At 42.8% G+C, this 21,800-nt stretch overlaps 1 protein-coding gene across 2 annotated transcripts in view; it reads right to left on the reverse strand.

Annotated features, from left to right (window-relative positions):
- SYT2 (synaptotagmin 2) overlaps positions 1-21,800 on the reverse strand; it is a 137,757-nt gene that overhangs the window by 12,561 nt on the left and 103,396 nt on the right. For both annotated transcript variants that reach the window (XM_035122915.3, XM_035122916.3), the window contains 2 exons: positions 7,023-7,254; positions 5,636-5,796 (listed from right to left, as the gene is read on the reverse strand). In XM_035122915.3, coding sequence (XP_034978806.1) covers positions 5,636-5,796; positions 7,023-7,233 — 372 coding nt within the window. In that variant the 5' untranslated portion in view covers positions 7,234-7,254. The remainder of the gene's footprint in view (positions 1-5,635; positions 5,797-7,022; positions 7,255-21,800) is intronic.

A 21,800-nucleotide genomic window follows, 5' to 3' on the forward strand; every position in this document is an offset into this window, starting at 1 on the left:
AAATGAAACAGGGGCTTCACTTAAATCCACTGTTCTTCTTTTGTACCTTGCATAAAACAAATAGGACTGCAACACTCACACATTTGTATGCATGCATACACACGCTCAATGTACACATAATTATTTGTTCAAATAATTCATGTATTTAAAACAAAATATGTTGATCTAACTTGGTCAAATATACTGTATATTTTCAAACTAGTTCCTTCCCCACAAAATTCTGGCAAACACAATTAGGTCACTGATACATGCAAATTCATTCAGAATTTCGTTTCGTCATACTTAAGCCTTGTGGAGTTTGTCTACATGCTTTCTTGTCCCACTGCTTTCCCCCTGCCCTTTACTCCTTAATCAAAGCAAACTGCAATCAGGTTTTCCATGTATTGCTGTTTGCTCCAATTTAAAGCTAAAGAGCAATATTTCCCTGGGAAAAGAGCAAGCAGAAAACTGCCCAGCTCATGCTTTCTAGGCACAGGACAAGCGGAAGTATGGACGAGTCTGTTGTCTTGACAGAGAAATTGATCTGCTAAGGAACTCATTTGATGATGCACATTATCCAACAATTAACACAAAACCGACTTTGCACTCAACCACATTTACAACTGGGTAGATTAGCAGGAATTTAATGTCCCCTTAACCAAAATTTGTGAGTAAAGTTTGTTTACCTTCCCCAGTATAAGTCCCATATCAGAATTAACTCCACCATTTTAACAAAGCCTGCAAAGAACTTTGTGTGCTAGTTAAACCCTCTTCCCTTGTCCCTTTAAACCTAAAAGGGAAGCGACGTTTGCATCAGGACCTACCGTGAGTTGACATCCAGGTTAGTCAGATAAGACGGAGACAGAACAACACAGAAGGAGAGCAACGAGAGCACAGAGAAGGAAGAGAAGGGCATTATAGAGACAAAAACTGCACACATCATCAACTCAACAACACCTAGTGCTCCTGAGAAACCACAGACTCCACACCTTCAAAATGTATGTCTGAAAGAAAATCATCTGTGTGGGAAGCTGACTCAGGTCATGCTCCTGATCCAAATTGGGACCGTGCACCAATTTCCCACTGGAAGTCACACCCCTGGTTGTAATTTCCCACTGCAGGCCTTGTTTGCTGGAAATTGCATGGGCCCTCAAACTGGACTGGGAGCTTTTCCTTCAAAACAGAAGTTGCCATTCTGGGGTTGCTTCTTCTCCCCCCCCCCTTTTTTTAAAAGTGTTGTGCAGTTTGTCCCTTGTGACACCGCTGTATCTGCACTAATGTTCATGTTGCTTAGAAGGGTGCAAAGAAGGCAATTTGCCACTGTGTGTTTTGAACCAGCCAATTTCTTTTCCCCGCTTTATTGTAAATTGTCTCACAAAACTGAATGAAGGTAACTACTGGACCTGGATTTCTCTGGAAGCTGAAAAGCACAGAAGTACATAGGGGAAAAGAGAAAGACAGAGAGAAAGAGAAAACATGACTTTCTATGCACATTAGTAACTTAGGGACTGCGTATTTGTCTCTGCTTCTAGAACAACAACAAATAAAATAAAATAAAATGCAAAGAAAAGACACATAGCTGCTGTAATGATCCTGCTAAGAGGTCTAGTGCTTCCAGAGGCTTATAGACAGAAAAAGCTCCGTTACTGTCTGTTGTAATTGGCATTCATCCTCTGTTTGAAGCAGAAGATATACAGTCACTGGCCTGGTTTGCATAAACTATGGCTTAGCCCAAATGTGGGAACTATTATAGAGATCATTGACACTTTGCTCTTCCCCAGGCATTTTGCTGGTGCACCAGGACTCATGGTTTAACGAACTCCAGACAAACCAAGGCTTGTCCTATGGCTTATGGCTCATGGTTCATTTGGGGAGCAAGGGAAAAACAACAGGGAGAAGTGAAGCAGCTGCACTCTCCTCTCCAGAAGACCATGCTATCACACTAACCCATTATTTGCCTTAGTGTGATGTGCAAACTAGCCCACTGAGTTCTGCACAACAGAGTTCAGTTCCCCCAGCACAATGACAGCTATACATTTGTGAAAGGTGTAGCTCAGCTAGAAGATATGTAGGGAAATCTTATGTAATGTCCATTTAGTGAATGGCTCTTATTATGACCAGAGACTCGGTGCAGGTTTCTGCATCAAGCACATTCCACAGAACTGTGCCTTTTTAATGTTATCCTTACACAAGTTATCCTACTTGCTAGGGAAGCATTTTTTTCAGAGGTTTTTATGCCTCAATTAATTGATGGATCTAGGCATTCTACATTAACATCTAACCTATCCTTCCTGTCTGAAAATCCTGAATACTGCAATTAATATTGGCTCAAACATTTGCTCAAGTTAATCAGCAATGGGAAACCCCAATTTAATAAAAATCGAAGGACTGCAGAATAGTTGAATTCCAGTGGTGGTGGGGAGAGTGCTCTTGTGCTCAGGTTCTGCTTGTGGGTTTCCCACAGGCATCTGATTGGCCAATGTAAGAACATGATGCTGGAAGATATAGTTTCCCTAACTACCGAGTACAATCCTAGGATGGAGCATGCATGTATTCATAAGGTGAATTCACTTGGCTTTGCATTGGGCAATGTGGTTACACTAATAGCATGCCCATTAGTGGTTACACTGGAAAGATACACAATAATGAAGCTATCAGGGAAGGCATAGTTGCCTTGCCATGAGCAAGGAGCTTTAGATCTGAGGACTGATTGCTAGCCTTCCATGGTCAGAGGCAGTAATGCTTAGGAATACCAGTTGCTGGAAACCTCAGAAGAGACCATGCTCTTGCCTCTGGGTGACCACTGTGAGAACAGGCTTTTTGGAGCTGATGGAGCATTGACCTGATCCAATAGGCTCTTCTGATGTTCTTAACCTAGAAAACATGTCCAGGTCTTGTGGGAAGTGAGAGGGAGGGAGGTGACTGCTCTGCCCCATGCTCAGGATGCACATCCTCCTTCTGCATATGATGTCCAGAAACAAGAGGAGTCTTTCAGCTTCCCATCATTCCTTTCAAATGTCTGAAGTGGGCCAGGTACCAGGCTGAAATGATGAATGTCAACCTTTCACTCGGGACTCTAAATGGTGCACAAAACCACCAGATCATGTCTATTAAGAAGGCAATTTATACCTGGTCAGATGATTTCCCCATCTATCCTAGTGTTGTCTCCCCTGCCTGACAGCAGCTCTCCAATGTCCCAGACAGATATCTTTCTCATTGTCTGCTACCTAATCCTTTTTTTTAAGTGAACATGCTGGCAGGGCCGTCTTAAGCGCCCCTGGCGCCGTGTAGCGACGGATCCCTCCGGCGCCCCCCCACCCCGTTTCCCAGCGCGGTGGGCGGGCGGGTGCAGCGCAGGTGTCGAACCAGCGGACCGGGTGGGCGCAGCTCGCGGTGCCCTCCTGGCGGGCCGGCGCCGTGGTGCTGTACGCCACTGGGGGTCTACCTAGAGCCGGCCCTGCATGCTGGGGATAGAACCTGGGATGTTCGACATGCAAAGCATGCACACTCTTTTACTGAGCTATGTCCTTTCCATTAATCCAGACTGCCTAGTTGCAATGAAGTAGGTGTTTTCTTAGTAATTTGTTGTCTTGATTTTGCATACATTTTCTGGGTCCTGCTACCAGCAATGCTGAAATGCCTCAAGGATTTTAACAGTTTAGCCTTGGCCCAGCTTTCCTCATTTTCCAGTGTCTCTGGAAACATAACCAGTTAATGACATCCAAACCTTCCACTGTTGGATTTGGCAAGAGAAGTGACTCAAGGCAGAGAATCATGAGGAAAGCTTTGTGACATATCTTCCCCATCCTCCCTTCATTACATGCAGAATCGTAGCACACAGCAGAGGGATCTGGATGACTAGGCACCTCTGGGCTCGGCTTCATTAAAGCACCTCATGCAAATAGCCTCATTAACAGAGAAAGAAAGAGTTCCAGCAATATGGGCTATAAAAGTCCCATTTCTGAGCCTGCTGCCCAAGTTACCAAATCAAATGTCTCCAACATGGGAGAAGAATTTAATGCCCATAAAACCATCCAGGGTTTCACAGGTTTGTCTATCTTTAACTGCTAATGGGATTTGCTGCTGAGTTAGTTTGATTGCTGCCAGCAAAGCAAACATTATAACCCTGAGCAGTAAGGAGGGGGGGATTGGTGTGATGGTGGCATCAGGTGGGAAGCTGCACCAGACACTTTTATGAGCTGGGATTTATTGACTGTCTTGTATACATTACTTCCTGGGAGCAACACCATAGTGCTTTTGTGGCCTTTAATATTTTTTAGCTGCAGGTCCTAGACAAGACAAGTCACCATTGCTGGTGGGAGAAAAGGTATGTATTCCTACTTTCAATTGACTTCTGGTGCATTGCAGACTGTAGATAAGGCTCACAGGAAAATCTACTACAAAATTCTATAATGCTGATAGAACCACAATCTACTTAACTTCCTTCTTTTAAATAGAATATTATCCACTACTCTAAGTCTTGCATAGCTCCCATTCATGTCCAGTAGGGTTTGCCCAAGGGAACTTCCTAGAAAATCTGGAATATGTGGGATGCAAAGGGTTAAGTGCAGTCAAGTCACAACAATCCCTAGAGAGTCCACTTGGAGGACTGTGGAGGAACACATGACTAGCTTGGTTTCCTGTTCCTCCACATGCAAATGAGTTGGGGAAGCGGCAGATAAATTCACTAGCAAGCAGCCATTTCCCTCTCTTGGACCAGACCTCTTGGACTACACACATCTAAGAAGCAACATCTTAGTGAGTCTCCCTCTAGGCTTCCAGCCCAGAGAGAGATGAGATGGAGTCTCGCTTCCTATAAGTGAACTTCAGAATGTATATATTACTTTTTACCTAAGCAAGTCTACCTCTTGAGTGTGCTGTACCTCGAGATGCTTGTAAGTAAACATCTTTTATACTTTTAAGAGCATTGTGTCGTGTCTTTTCTTTTAAGAGGGGGTAAATACCAGGAAAATACACTTTATTTTATAGGCTTAAATCAAGCCTGCGCAAACGCTTTTCTGCTGTGCATTTTGCAAAAGGGGAATGTTTTTACTCTGCTAAAGTTTGGTGCTTGCTAGCGCAAGCGGGGATAGGATATATTAAACAATATCTCCTCATCCACATTCCTGACCATTCCCACATAATATACATTATAACTAAGGATCTGCCCATCAAAAACATACTCACATGAGAAGCATAATGCGTTTTTTTTTTACCAGCCAGCATATTTTTTATGTACGAGAAAGGCTGGATATCTTGATCCCGAGTGTTTTTTAACAGCTAGTGGTCTTCTGTTTGATGCAGGTAAGTCCTCATAGCATTTACTTACCAAAGAGAAACTCTGTGAGCTTTACTTGTACACAGACAGATTTTAGCGATGGGTTGCAAACTACCCTGACTAATATCAAGGCTTGCATTTCGATGGTCAATCTTTTATCTTAAGGCTGCTGCTGCTACAAGCAATGAAGGACCAATTTCAAATCTCACTGCTGGCCCTACCTGGTTGGGGCTCTCATGCACTCCCTGCATAAAAAAAGAACTGAAATCTTTGCTTGTACATCTGATTTTCATCCTGCCGAAAGCACAAGCAAGTCCTCACCGCATCATGCTAACTGCAGCATCATAACTGATCCTCTCCCAGGAGGTGTCATTTTACCTGGCCTTTCATGTCTTTCATGTTCATTGCATTTTTCATCCCCTTTTTGTCCTTCTTGTTCTTCTTCTTCTTGCAGCAGCATTTCTTGCAGATGCAAAAGCAACAGGTGAGGATCAGCAGCCCAGCAACTACAGCAATGGCAATCAGGGCCCAAGGCGGCACTGAAAATACAAAACACTCTCATTGCACAGTTATAGCGGAATTTATTGGGATGGCTGAGTGCCTGGAATGCAAGCATAGGTTGCACTACTCACAACCCAGGAAATGTATTTAGTTATTCCAAGGATAATTAACTTGTACCCTGATTGCTGGGTCCAGGGTTCCCACCAGCACCACTTCTAAAGCCGCTTCCTTTTTTTAAAAAAAAAGCATAAAACTAAAACTTAAAGCATAAGGCAATGCTTGCTGAAATGCATGAGCTTTTGCTGCATGCCAACAGGCTTTCCATTATTTAGATGCCATCGCATAAAGACACCATCTCTACCTGCTGCACTTTTGACCATGGGTTTTCAGATGTTGACCTGAATACAGGGGCAGCCCTATGTAGCAATGACCATTCCTATCCTATGAAAATGCTATGTATAGAACATTTCCTGTCAACAGTTCTGTTACGAGTCTCATCCTTCCAGGTGGCTTCTTAAAGGCTAAAAATCAATATGATTTCCATTAAATATAGAGTGTATTTTTTCTCTCTTTTTCTTTTTTAAAAACACAATTATTTTCTTAGTCTCTTTCCTTCCGCAAACCACACATATTTTTCAACCAAGCTCTTTTTTAAAGCAGAAAACCATTCAGTAATGTTCCTGAATAAGGTTGACTAAGTCAAGGATGAGGAACTTGTGGTTCTCCAGACACTGTTAAGACTCCAGTTCCCGACATCCGCAGCCAACATTTTCAATGGTCATGAATGATAGGAATTGCAGTACAACAATACCTAGAGCAAAGGTGGGGAACTGGATCTGGTCTGAGGGCCAGAACATCATCTCCTCAACCCACAGTGGGCCAAGCTTGACCTCTCCAACACCTGATGTTGCAATGACATCAGGTGCCCATTTTAACCCTTGTGTTCAGCCCACAAAACACCTACAACGTTGCAAAGCCAGAGATTTCCCAATGTTGATTTAGAAGGCTGTGTGTTCCCTATCCTTGGCTTAAACACTTTGGCCTGTACCACAATGATGTCCTGCGTATACATCATTGACATTTATCCCACAAGTAGTTAATTGCCCACAATTACTGTACCATAGTCTTTTGCCAAGAGGGAATTCAGGCTTGGTGCCAGCCCAGCCCTTTGCATTCTATAAACAGGTTTAGAAACTGCATTGATGGAGCAAGCAGAACATTTCTGCAAAGTCTCCAAAAAGGACAGCAGATGCAAGTTACTTACAGGGAATCTTGTTTATCTCATTCATGAACTTTTCTTTAATCTTGGCAAAGACATCCTCCTGGCTCTCTACTGGGCCTGAAGGCTTTGTTGTGTTGTCCATTGACCCTGCTGGTGCCACTGTTGTGGTAGGGTTATGGGGTACCGCAGTGCCCGGGGTAACAGCTATGATGGGCTCCGGCTGGGGCTTCTTCTTAAAGAGGTTCCAAGTCATCTTGGCTGCTCTTGAGGGTCACTGAAAAAATATAGGCACAATGATGGTTGCTCTACACTATTTGACAGGGTACTAAGAACGACACTGAGAAATAGCTTCTTACATATGATGAAGTAGGCATGGAAGCATTTGTTTATTTCAGCTTATTTATTTTTTAAAAAAACCAGATTATTAAAACTGCACTCTTATAACCTTATGAATGCCAAATGACCAATGAGGCATGTCAAAACAAGTGCTCCTTAATAATGAATCAGCCAAACATGTTCCAACTCTGAATCTTCTTCACTGGCCACATATTAATAATTAGATAAAATGAATGCAATTAGTTGTGGTTAGTACCTCAGAGGAACATGCATCTAGATAGTGGCATACTGGTAGTCCTAATTCTACCACTTGCACTTAGGTTTTGAAGTCAAAAAGGATCATTAATAGACTGAGAACAAGTCACATCCCAGTGCCTTAAATCCTGCATGAACATGACTACAAATGTAAACCTTAAAGAATGTGTGCAAAAATTGGTACATGATCAACAGGGCTTTCGCAGAGCCAAAATAGTACTCACATCTCAATTTCTTATTCTAGTTTTGTCATTAGAAAACATCATAATAATTTCAAAGAGCATCCAAAAGCCAAGAACACACTTTTTTTCCTGACATGAGATCAGGTCCATCTATCCTTCCCCAAAGGTCTGGGCCAAATGCCAAGAAAAAACAAAAAGCAGGTCACAGAAAATACCCCAGTTAATGTTTCCGATCTGAAGAGTTGGCAGTCCATTTGCACATGCAAATTAGGCCACACTGGATTGGGGCAGGACAGCAGGGAGAGGGAGAAGAATTTGGGATATGACAATCCTATACTGGACTCATGTCAGGCATGTCTAAGGTGTCCCCAAAGGAAGCTCTAAAGATTAAAAGAATCCGCTGCACTGCAGTATGAGGAACATATTTTCTCTCACCCCACCTCAACCTCCACTACAAACCTGAAAGAAGCACGGCAGGCTCTGCTAAAGTAGCTGAAGGACTGGAGATCTCATGCAAGGAATTCCTGCCTATTAGAACTCAGGTAACACAGAACCCTAGCAATGGCATTGCAGAAATGTGTGTCCTCAATGACCAGAAATGCCAGATGTATTTTTCACCCTGGACCATGTTCTTCTGTACTAATTTATCTTCCTCACTTTCTCTGCTTTCATGTGCCATTCTCTTTCATGGCAATGTTGGCACTGCATCAAAACTGATCGCTTGACCATCAGAGTTTCAGCACTTGATTCTGGCTGGCTCACCTCTAAGTCTGCTGCCGGAGTGGAATTTAAACAGTGCAACTGTAGGCTTGTTTATTTAGAAGCAAGTCCCACTGAGTTCAATGGGGCCTGCTCTCCAGAATAGCCTTGCAACCTTAAAAAGTGGCCATTTTTCAACTCTTATGTATTCATTCGTTTTAAATTTAAAGGTGAATGTATCTACACATAGCAAGAACAAGGGTGAACACCTGGGCAACGCCCAAAAGGAGGTGAAAGATTTGCATGGAATTTGGACATGCAAATTTATAGTCAAAGATCCAAATTTAGAAATAATTACTACAACACATCTCGCAATTGTGGGAAAGAGTGATCAGGTAGCTTTACAGTCTGCTGTCTAGATGCTAACTGCCGGTGGGCAATGTGAAGGATACTGCGGAGATCATTCTGTCAGGGGAAGCATTTCAGCCTGCCAGAAGGAATAATCCCCTTTCCTCTCCCTGCATGCCATTCTGGGGATTCGTCTGACCTCCCTGCAGATCCAATTTCAGGAGGTGTAGGGTAGAGGAGAGGGGGGAAAGTCCCAAAGCACAAGTGGAAGTTCTTGCGCTGGGCTACTCTTGTCAGGACACTTTAGTAGGATCCTGCCTCCAATTTTTAATCTGGACTTGGACCAGACAGTTCTTCAGGTGATGGTCCTTTGTGAAGTTGGATACATAGCAACCCTAAGAACAGCAAGACCAGGTCAAAACTGACAACAACAACAACAACCACCACCCCCACTTAGTGATATATAAATGTTGTTGGATAAATAAATAATGTGACATGCTTACTCACCTCACAAGACCTGAGTTTTTCTTTTTACATTATTATTGTTTTGTTTTTTGTTTTAATGTAAGTTGTTTGGGGTCACTTTTGTAAGGAAAATGACTACATCATCATCATCATTATTCCACCCTTCCTCCCAAAGGAGTCCAGGGCTATGTGGTCATCTTGCCAGTTTCTCAAAGAGCCTCAACAGTCTTTAAAATGAAGTGGATACATTCTGAAGGGCATTCCATGGTGAATGTTAATATGGTGCATATTAGAGGTCAAAGCAGATTCTTTCTCTGATAATCTGAGTTCTCTTTCCCCTTTTCCCCTGAAGCATCAGAGAAGGCCACAGTTAGATACAAGATGCTAGAAGGGGTAGGCTATTGCTGAGAAACAAAGAACAAATTGATAATGCAGGGTGCACACTGCTAAATAAGTTTCTTTAAAACCCACTGCAAATTGTTTTTTACTCTCATGTTTGGAGCATAACCGACCACCATGTTTGGCATTGGAAAGGTGTCCTCCCAACTAAAACTAGATTTTCCGGTCATTTTTCTTTTTGTTTAAAAAAGAGGAGGAAGAAGAAAGATGCTTCCATGCAATTCCTTCCTTCCGCAGGGTGAAGTGGCAATTTAATATGTAATATGAATCAGAGGGAAGAAGAAGCTATACCCTCCCTTTGCCCAGGCTTCCCTGCATCCCTGATACTATTTTTAATTTCTTGCACAGTGGGGAGAAGGGATGTCAGCTTCCCTCTCCTGCCTGGCCATAATTAACTTCAAATCACATCCTTCCACCCTCACATCTAGTTGGTGCCTAAAAGGCTGCAAAATCTCGACTCTGTCCCGCTTGCAAATCCCCTCGTCTCCTGAACCTGTCATTTCACTTTTTCACGTAAGAGGAGGCCTGCATATTTATGAGTCAATATTTATGGCTGACTGGTAAACAATGAGAGCGCCTGTGGGCAAGCATCTCATTTTTGCTCTTTGGCGTCTCTTAACTGATTAATGCCAGTACTATTGCCGGCCACTGGTACGTGAGAGCCTCTGTAGACCAAGTGTAATAGATTATTTCCCCCCGTGTAATAATTTAACATTTGAGAGCAGAGGGAGTTGGGGAGACAGAAGACGAATAATGAGGAGATGGAGGGGGGGGGTGGAGGAGAAGTTAAAGAGTCATCTTTGAAAAAGCCAATCTGCCACTTTTCATGGCAATGAGTGAGTCAATCTCCCCTTTTTCTGCTCCTTCTCCATTGTTAACATGGTATATTTCAAGCCTCCATCAATCAGGAATGGGGGCTATTTAACAATCGTGCTTCAACGTAAATGACAGCTTCTTTGGGCTATAAAAGAAATGGAAGGGGAGGAGGGAAAGGAGGGAGGTGAGCATCTATCCATCAGGCCCAATCTGTTGATGGAGAAAAACAACAACACAAGCTAACAGATGCTCTTCAGTAGTTATTGGACACAATTTGGGAAAGCAATTCCAGGAGGAAAGCTGCCCTTTTAAATTTCTTAAATTACACAAATGTCAACAGCAAAGTACAGATTGTGGAGGTGGCTGAGAGTAGCAAAGGCCTTGGTCAGTGGGGCCAATCAGGAAAATGCAAAGCAAAACTCATATAATGTCTGCAGAACGGATTTAAATTGTGCAATCAGCCTTTTTTTCAATTTGAAGATGTGTTATTAAAATAAAAGTCATCTAATGTCCTTCTTTGGACAGGGTTGGGGTGGGGAATTATCAGACCCATACATCTTTCTTACCTTTGCTATTGAAGTGGCTAAAGAGTTGGAAGTAGTTCCCTTCCCCATATCTCAGCAGAGTTCAAAACAGGAAAACATGGCACAGAGGAGACCTGGATGCTATCTTAAGACCACTGCATCCAGGAGAAGCCACACTGAATTGTCCTGCAGTTGCCATATTGGGATCAAACTATACAAGACAATGGAAGACCTGTGGTCAGACTGCTCCCCCCCCATGGTTTTCTTCAGTGACAGCAGGTCAAAGTTGGCTGTAGTCACAAGGCTGGGATTGGAGAGGGAAGAAGAAGAAGAAGAAGAAGAAGAAGAAGAAGAAGAAGAAGAAGAAGAAGAAGAAGAAGAAGAAGAAGAAGAAGAAGAGTTTGGATTCGATATCCCGCTTTCTCACTGCCTGAAGGAGTCTCAAAGCGGCTAACAATCTCCTTTCCCCTCCTCCCCCACATACTCGTGCTGGTATGCTTTCGAAGTCTCGCACACAGGAGCTGGGACAGAGCAATGGGAGCTCACTTCTTCACAAGGATTCTAATCATTGACCTTTTGATCAGCAAACCCAAGAGGCTTGGTGGTTTAGACAGCGCCACCCACATCCCCTGTAGCCTTAACAGAATAAGTGTGTGAGAGTCATTAATTTCCAGAAACTGAAAGAAGATTCTTGAAGATTCTCGAAGCATCACATTGCAAGATTATAGGCTGCTATAGACTAAACCAGGGGTTCCCAACAAAATTTTCTCGAGGACCCCTCATCGAGCCGCTATTGTGACAAGGACCCCCATTAATTCCTAATCCTAAAATTAAAAAGTGAGAGCCAAATTAAGAGTCTTTTTATATTTCATATTTATACGTTTTTTTACAGTTACAACAGAGTACTCCATCAGTATACAGTTAGTTTTAATTTTCAGTTCTTAATTAGATGAGTTAAATCTGTCCTTTGAGTCCATTATTTCTGAAATATTAGGTTCCAAACTTAAAACTTTCACTCTGAAATCCGACCGCATGTCGAGCCGATTCCTATATTTGTTTTTCATGAAACACATGGAAGAAAATGCTTGCTTTGTTTACAAACACTACTGTTTTGCAAAGAGGCAGCGCACGCCAGGGACTGAGTTTCATTGCTTCCATGAGTGATTTATTTCCATCGTCTGTGTGCCACTTGATCCTTCGACATGATGCTGTGTGATTGCTACTCTGCTAACTAGCACACATGTAAGGAAACGTGCTGGACCACCCTCATGATTTACAACTGGAGATTGTAAAATCTTCTATGGTTTGTTCATGGTTTGCTTAACATCCACCCTGATGGAGAATTTGCTCTTTTGTCACTCTTTGATTGGTCCTAAGGAAAGATCGTGAAGCTGAGGCTCTAATACTGAGGCCACCTCATGAGAAGAGAAGACTCCCTGGAAAAGACCCTGATGTTGGGAAAGATGGAGGGCAGAAGGAGAAGGGGATGACAGAGGATGAGATGGTTGGACAGTGTTCTCGAAGCCACCAACGTGAGTCTGACAAAACTGCGGGAGGCAGTGGAAGACAGGAGTGCCTGGCATGCTCTGGTCCATTGGGTCATGAAGAGTCGGACAAGACTAAACGACTAAACAACAACAACAATCAAGGTATTTCTGTGCTTCAGATTCTGGATTCTGTCCTCACCTCCCCAAGGATCACCACAGATGTCTGACCTTTTTCAGCCATTAAAAAAATAGAAATGGTTGCATTAGCTGCATGTGGCTTTCATACCTCTGCAGCCACTGAACTCTGCCTAGAAACAGCAGCAAGTCCAAATTCCTGCAAGTGTTCTCCAAATAGCTAAATTCAAAATGGCAAAAATGTAGGGCACTCAGGAGGAAAGTGCAGTGTCAGTTAGAGAGTTGCAAGGAACAGATAAGGGCAGCAAGCATGGTAAATGAATTAACAGTGCCCGTTGTTGCAGTTAAGGAGAAATGAGAAGGGCTTTTATGTATTCACCTCAGAAGAAAGGGACAGCAAAACCATTAATAACTTGGGGGAGAAATAAAATGGGCCATTTAAAAATTGCCGAGATGCTGAACTTCCCCAAATCTCCCTCAATGAAGAAATAAGATGGAAGATGGGATCAGTGGCACCACAGTCTAGGATGTTTATATCCTTGGTTTGTGTCAGGGGGAAGCCTTGGAGAAAAATTAACCTCATTGGCACTGCTGTTGGTTTCATTTAAAAAGCAAATGTCAAATTCTTCTCCACATCCCGGAGAATTAAACACAGGTCTGAAACAGAAGATTAAAAATGCTAAACAAACAAATAGAACAACCAATCCTTCGCAAGTATTATAGCTTTGGGATGATCCAATCTACCGTATGGATTTCTGCGGTGTGCAGGCTTCCCACTTCTTGAGCAGGGAGAATTCCAAGGGCAGCACTCATTAGGGTCTGACTTCCTTTGGGGAAGAGAGATCTATGGTGTTTTTGTGTGATTTGGTTCATTTGCAGAGCACAGGTGGAGGAAAACAGCACGAGCACTCCTAGCATGCAACAGTTCTGCTACCCTACATGAGACCACTCCAATATCCTTTCAGTCTTCTACTCAAATCTCTCTGGCTGTCTCTCTCTGTCTCTCTTTCAAAACCACAGCCTCCCACTAATTTGGGCTCCTATTAAGAATACAGTAACCATTCTGAGCTAGTAATAACTAGTAATCTGCTTAAGAGAAAGAGATGGCAAGCAAGACTTCCTACCAAGATGTCTACTGGACCAGACAAGCCTTGATGAACTCCCTACCTTAGCTACATTTCAAGCAGTGTGTCACTCTGCCTAATAGAGAGACCTCCTAAATCCTTCTGAACCCTAGCCTCACTGTTGCTGCTAATGAGCTGCAATTCTGCAGATCCTAAAAGGCCTAAGGCTTCATCCACACCAGGGCCTTGTAAACAGCAGGGTGTGTCCTCCCTTTCCCTTCTACCTTACCGTAGAAGAGGAATTCCTTCCACTCTTGGCAGCAGATTTAAAAGCAGCAGATCTAAAAACAATTCAGAAAAAACAACAACCATGGACATGCTGCAGCCCTTGGTGGTTCAAATAAGCTCTTTGAAAGATGTTGAAATGTGGCTGGCACAGAAGGAAGGAAGAAGTGATTCCCACGCAAATGTTATAAATAAGCAGTGGTGGGCTGGTTGTGGGCCAATAAACTGAAACTGAATCCTGAAAAGACAGAGGTGTCATAGTCCCAAACTCTCAAGTCTGGGAGGTAGGGAGGTAGCCTGTCCTGGAGAGAATTGCACTCCCCTGGAAGGAGCTGGTCCACAGATTGGGGGTGCTACTGGATTTGACACTCTCAGTTGGAGGCTCAGATGACTTGGATGGCTTAAACTGCCTTTTCCCAGCTCCAACTGGTTTGCCACTCATCTTGATAAAGCTGTGAAGGATCCACTGTCATGTGTTAACGAATGAAGATTGACAGCAGTCCTAGCCAAATGCCTACAACAGGTTACACCCCATCCCATGTACTCTGCACAAGCACCAAGGCTCAGACAACATAAAACTCCTTTTTAAACCTGGTTGCCCCTTTATCAAGAAAATAAACAACTAGCAGGAAATTTGTAACCAGGGTAAGCAACAGAATTGGAAATTTATGCAAGCCACCTCTTCAAGCCTTGGGTTCCTCCATAATCCACATGACTGTTTCCATATATAATAAATGGCATGTGCTCATAACACTTGTTACTAATGGGTACTTGACAGCCGACTCTCCCTCCTCCTTTTTGATTTATCAGACTGACCTGTGGAATCAGAAATACAGACTTGTGTGTGGATTTATGTTCTGGTGGGGCAGAGCACAAACTGGTTTGACGTGCACATCATGCATATTAAAGTGTTGGCGTTCCTTGCAAAGATCTTTTCAAAAATGTGCTGTCTTGTGTATGTTGGTTGGGGTTCTGTAGTGAATAATGAGACAATTTGACTTCAAGAGATTTGACTTCATGCTTCTGTGAGAATGTCTTAAGATATAAAGATGATTAAACTGGAAGTGTCTAAATGGAAGCAAGGTGTGTATAAGAGCAATACATTTACCGTATTAAATATAATATATTATGTATTTGAGTGATATTTTATTTCTTGAAATGCAAAATTTTTAATTTTCTTTTTTGCAATTTTCTATCTGCCTATCTATCTATCTATCTATCTATCTATCTATCTATCTATCTATCTATAGAATATATGCTGCATGTGTTTGAATGAGTGGAGCAGAACAGTCATCTCAGTTAGCAACCGGAGTCAACTCCAGTAACTTCAGTGCCAGAATACATATCAGAGAGTGAGTGGAAACAAACTGCTAGGTAAAAATCCAAGACGCACATGCAAGGAGTGTACAGCCCTTGGCAAGCAAACAAGCAAATTATGTTTGACATACTCCTTCCCTTTGTTACCAAATTGCAGAATGAACATCAGGGAAGATATTCTTTTGTGGACTTCCTGCAGAGTATCTGTTTACGGTGTCTCACGAGATCAGGTTTGGAAATACAATTCATGTTGATATGGAAATCTGCAAAGCTGGACAATGCTAGAAACTTAATTGGCAGGCACACTACAAACACTGTCAATTGGGCATAGTGCTAACTCAGTGTATGAAAATAAAATTAGAAGACAACTCTCTTTTTCGATTATGAAAGATCAACTGTCTCTCATTTTTATGAATAGCATTATCTTCAAACAAGAATTAGTTCAGTCTCATTCTCCATGCACAACTCTCCTTTTCCCTTCTTCTTTTAAGTTTTTTTTTTAATCAAGGCACCCTTTATAAGCCCTAGATAAGGTTGAAGGAAAGTGATCATGTCATACGCAGCACTGGGTGCCATTCACTATAAATGTATTCTGAGAGAGCCCCAAAGAAGGAAAGAGGATCCATGAAAAATGCAAATACATTAATTTTAATGGGGCTTGCATAGGAAACCTTCCAAGTATAAATTTATACCCATTCTGAGTGTTCCACAATGGCCTTACAGACAAGTTAGATGCTGTGTTCTTATGAGGTACTTCTGTTACGTGAAGCATGTTTGTAATGACACTCCAGGCCCACAATCTTACAAACCGGTAAGAAATGACAGCAATATAGGGAAATAACTTGGGCAATTACCAACACTTACTGGTATATATTATTTGGTTGGTCTCTTTCACCCTCCTTTACCAAGAGATCACTTACAATCTGATCTTGTTAACAAATTCATTGCAGAATAAAGTTTCATGATCTAGGGCTCACTTTGTCAAATGCATAAACACACACACACACACACACACACACACACACACACGTTCATGCAGACAACACTTCGTGTATCCAAATCAAGCAGGCGCTGGTCCAGGAAGGCTTATGCCAAAATAAGTCTGTTAATTTTTAAGGTATCTGGGATTATTTGGTTTGCTTTATGTTTCTGGTGCAACAAACTATGGTTTGTTAGAGCAGGAACAAGCAGCAAGCTCAAGAAAGTTTCTGTAGTGTGTGTGGCCTGTCTCTAAGAAACTCCCCTCTCTGGCTTCCTCCACAGCTCAGTGGGAACCATAAGCTTGCCTGTGTAGCAAGTCCCAGCTGCCATGCTGAGTTGTTGATCTGTTGTTCAAAAATAAATACAGTCCCTGAAGTTTTCCTGATTCTTGCTGCTTCATGGTATTAAGGCAGACCCCATTACAAGGTTTCCTCACACTCTCCCTGAACCCCATGGGATTGTACAGTTTCAGATTGTGGTTTACAAATGTGGTTTGTAAAATGCACTTAAGTCAGCTGGTACTAGTTTGTGGAGTGCACTTAAGGAAACTGGTACAAATGTCAAGGGGGAAACTCTGATTTAACAAACGAGGAAGTATATCCTGAAGATGTGTGAGGGAAATGGGGAACCCGAAATTTGGTGTTCATTCGTGCACGAACAGACCAGTTTGTTAGACCAGTAATATTATGGCCAAACAAGGCCAAATAATTGTGTGTGTGTGTGTGTGTGTGTGTGTGTGTGTGTGTGTGTGTGTGATTGTGGAATTCCCCCTCCCCATAGGTTTATCTGGTGCCTTCTAAATCTGTTTACCCTGGTCTTTGACACCAGGGATGGATAGATAGATAGATAGATAGATACATAGATAGATAGATGACCCACCGTATACTTGTGACTAATTCATTTTAAACGGTTTTTAATATTGTATTTTAAATTGTTGTGTTCCACCCAGGACTTATGGTGAAGGGTGGGTAATTAACTAATAATATTGATAAAAAGCATGTTAAGTCAAACCACTGGGTCATTCATATCCTACTCCAACTGCAAATCGTATCTCCCCACATCTCTCCTCCACCAAAAAGGCACACTGACTACTGCTTGCCCTTGAACTAAGAATTACTGCCTCCCGCTTTCTAGATGCCACCTTCAGAAGATGTAATAATCTACACCAAGATACCCTCTACAGATGCTGTGGAGCCACATATCAGCCACCACTTCTGCAGCAGTTCCTATATCACACCTAGGAAACAATTTTTAAACAGCACCCGTGTAATTTTGGTCCATCGCTTCTATGTTATGTAAACAAACAAGGAAAAGGAAGCCCAAAAGGTCCATTTGTATCAAAATTTAATGTTTTCCTCATTATTTTTTCTTGCTGTACACCACCCTGATATAAATATCTAAATAAGTGAATAAATAGATTAGGGCCCAGTGTGCATGCAAAGGTAGCATGATCTCTACAGACCACTGGGCCCAGGACAATACATACAGGGAATGCAAGTCAACAGGGCTCCTGAGCAATCCAAGAATGCCCCAGCTCTTGGCACCTACAAGTTCAGTTTCCCATATGGGAAAGGAAAAAAGAACCATCACAGGACACACTTAGTGTTGGAATACACACAGTCTAAGACACGTTCAGGTTCTGGGACCATAAAACAGAATCATGGTGGCATAGCCATTTGTTTAATGGAGAGCCTGGGGGCGGGGAAGGGGACCAAATTCAGAATAAAGGCCCATGGAGCATCACAATAAGGTAAACTGAGGTTCTTTGTGAGCAAAGTCATCTCTGTCCAGATTGTGTCGAAGTTCAAAGCGGGGGATGGGGGAGTGATTTTTGAGGCACGTAGCATGCTTGTTTGGAAAGGAAGCAAAGGTGCATCTACTGCAAATCCAACCCACAATCTTCATGTTCATGTTCCCCGAGTTGCTGTCTATAAACACACCCATAAGATGCCTATGTCTTCCGACTAAAGTAGCAGCGTTATCTACTTCTTCCAACTTGGTTCTTGCATGCACGTATCCAACTTGTATGGTCTTTCAGCCCTGCCCCACCTCTCTACCTCCCCCTGCCCTGAGACCAGACCACAGTTTGTTCTCACCACAGATCTAAACTGATCACTTGCAGAGGCCAAGGGCTGCCTGCAGGCCTCCATCCGGCCATAAAATGACCACCAGAAAGGCAACACTGCCCACCAGGCCACTGCAGCACAGCCCTCTGGTTTTACTGCATGCCTGGTGCTTGCAGGCCACAAAACATGACTGGCGGATTGCATTTGGCTTGGTAAGTCCTAAAGGTCTCTTAGCCAAATGATAGGAGGTTTTAAAAGCCCTTTGCAAGAAATGTTGGAATGCTCGGCTGTTGCTCCTGCTCAGTTCTGTTTTTCAATACACATACTTGATATGGAAATGGGGAATAAAATTCACTTATTTATGATATTTTTAAGGCTGCCTTTAAGGCCAAATCCTCACAAAGAGCCTTCCAACATTGTATGTTTGTTTGAATCTAATCCTAACACACCGTAAGGGGCACTAAGAATACTAATGAAAACAGCAACATTGATGCAAGTAACAAAGTCCAGCAGATCAACTTTCAAATAAATAAAAATAGCTAAGAACTATTTCAGCACCAAAGCAAACAAGCAGCAGCATGATAATCTCCTAAGAACAGTTGCTTCTAAACTAATGGGTCTTTAAGGGCCACTTTAAGCCATAATGCAGTGCATTTCTCCTTTACTCCCAACTTAAAAACAAGACACTTTTGCACCTGAACCAATATCCCATCTGTATGCTGGTCTCTTTATCCACACAAACTCCACTGGCTTTACATACATTTACCCTACTTGGAATGCTTACATATTTATATTCCCAAGCAATGGAGTCACCCGCATCTAAATCAGTAGCCCTGTTCCACAGATATCAAGTCAACACGGGAATTGAGATACATTTAGAAGAGAGTTATGACTGAGAATGTGCAATGTTATAATGAAATGTTTCAGACATGTTCCTAGAATTATCACATTGGGCAGTAGGTGGCATCTTACTGGTGGCCTCAGTTGAAAAGCTAAAGAATTACTCTTCTCTGATAACTAGATCACCCTCTTCCAACAGAATCTGCAGCACAAGCTGGAACACAAGTAGAAGGACTGTTGGGGATCCTATAAAAGTGAAGCTACACTGAACTTTCCAAAGCAGATAGATCAGGGCTGGGAACTGGATCCAGTCAGGCCAGATCCTTATGTCGCCTGCCCCCTGCAGGACAAGTTTAACAGGAGGGTGACACCACATCAGGTGACCTGTTTTCACTCAGCCACGCAGTTTGAAATTAAACCACGTAGGCACAAGTATGACATGCTTGATGCTTTGAAGTCTTGGCAATCAGCTGATCATCAAGACTTGTACAGAGTTGTTCAGGATGCTTTGAAGCCTCAATGATTGTGAGGTTTGCAAAGAGCAGTGGATGAAACTTTGCAGATACAACAGCCTATTAGGCCGAACCGCATCTTTTCCTGCCCCCCACTCACAGGCCAACCGGGGAGGTCTGGTTGGCCTAATAAGACCCATGTAGAGGAGGTTCCCAACCACTGATAAAAGAAAGTTGGACACTCAGAGATAGAAAAATCTGTTAGAATTTTCAGCTGGCCTTAAAATGCTCTCAGGCCAAAAGCGCTTGACAAGAACAGAAGCTGCAAGTTGCACTTGCCAGGACATAAACTTAGAATTTCACCAAACGAAAACTTCAGTGAAGCATAGCACATTCCACCTTGTTTAGCTTTTGACCTGCAATGATCCCTGTAGCAGAACAAGCTTTTAGCTCTTAGTTGCCTCACACTTTATAGTTTGGGTTCTCCCAGGTCATTCTGGTAATTAAAATTGTAGCACAAAAAAGGATTTTTATGTAAAGAAATGCAGGAGTGGTGCACCTTCCCGTATTCTAAACACACCTTTCTTGAGACCAGATTACCAGTTTTAGTCATGGGACTAATATTCTATTGACTCATACCTCTCTTCAGCTTTCTTGAAAATTCCAGAGATCCTACTTTAAAATGCAGCGGTGCAGTATTCCACCTGCATGTATAAAAATGCCTTGCACCTACTTGGATCACTAAACCACCTATTCCAGTTCCATCACAAGAACATAAGAAGTGCCTGCTGGGCCAGGCCAATGGCCTAACTAAGTCCAGTCCTGTTATCATAGTGGCAAACCAGGTGCCTGTGGGAAACCCACAAGCAGAACACAGTACAAGAGCACTCTGCCCTCTGGCAGCTCCCACCAACTGGTATTCAGAAGCATTACTACCTTCCACCATGGAGGCAGAGCAGGGCCATCATGGCCAGCAGCCACTGATAGCCATATCCTCCATGAATTTCTCCAATCCCCTCTCTAAAGCTATTCAAGTTGGTGGCCATCACTGCTTCCTGTGGGAGTGAGTTCCATCGTTTAACTATGCACTGCATGAGCGAGTACTTTCTTTTAGCATTCATCTTTCAACAGTCAGCTTCACTGGATGCCCACAAGTTCTAGTTTTAAGAGAGAGGGAGAGAAAAAAATTTCTCTATCCACTATCTCCATGTCAAAATTTTATAAACTTGTCTCGTATCATCTCTTAATCACCTTTCCCCTAAACTAAAAAAAACAAAAAACAACCCAAAATGCAATCCTGCTTTTCCCTTGTCCTTATGAGCTTCCAGAACAACAACCACATATTTCATCAAGACATGCTGGCTAAGAGATTGTCACAGCACCCATAGGGGCAACTGACCTCCATATAAATCAATGTGCTTCTTTATGACAAGTTGTAATAATTTGGCCCACTGTTTGCCTTCCTTCCCCACCACACTCTCCTCCATGCCACTTCCAGAACCCTTTCCACCCCTCCAGCCTGAGCACAATAACCACAACTACATTCCTCCTTCCCCCTCCCAATCCTAGTCTTACTTATTTGACTTTTTAAAAAAATGTCACACATTTTTACTTGTGGTATGGAGGCATTCAACAATAACTCTGCATACTTGATGAGTGATAGATTAACAGTTAAGGGCGACTGATCCGAAAGCAATGGCTGCAAGCATCTCTCCTGCTGCAAAAAAACCAAAAACAAATCAAGATTCTGGACATTTTGCCTGCAGTGCAGTTCCCCTGAAGAAAGATGTTTGGGCACCCTTTGCATGACGACTTAAGAGGTGCCTGGCTATTCTCCATGCCACAGTCCTGTGAAAGGCAACAGAGACCCATGAGTGCAAAGTAAGGATGTCCCGATTGCCTCTAGTTGATTGCAACATGAGCTTCCAACACTATGCAGTCCTTTCCTCTTAAGACTTCATGCCAGTCCACCAGCTGTCATCGGATAAATGAGCAGGCAGGTATCCCGCACCATGCAAAGAGAGAGTTAATACTGCAGCAGAGAGAAAACAGAGAGAGCGCAAGAGAGAGAGAGAGAGAAAAGTGCTGAGTCACTAAGCCACCTTCCACTGCAGCACTTTCATCCTGCCAGATGCCAACAGCAGTCCCAGAGCAGGAGCAGCTGAGCCA

Source organism: Zootoca vivipara, chromosome 7 (assembly GCF_965207765.1).
Source record: "Zootoca vivipara chromosome 7, rZooViv2.hap1.1, whole genome shotgun sequence".
Classification (NCBI taxonomy): Eukaryota; Metazoa; Chordata; class Lepidosauria; order Squamata; family Lacertidae; genus Zootoca; species Zootoca vivipara.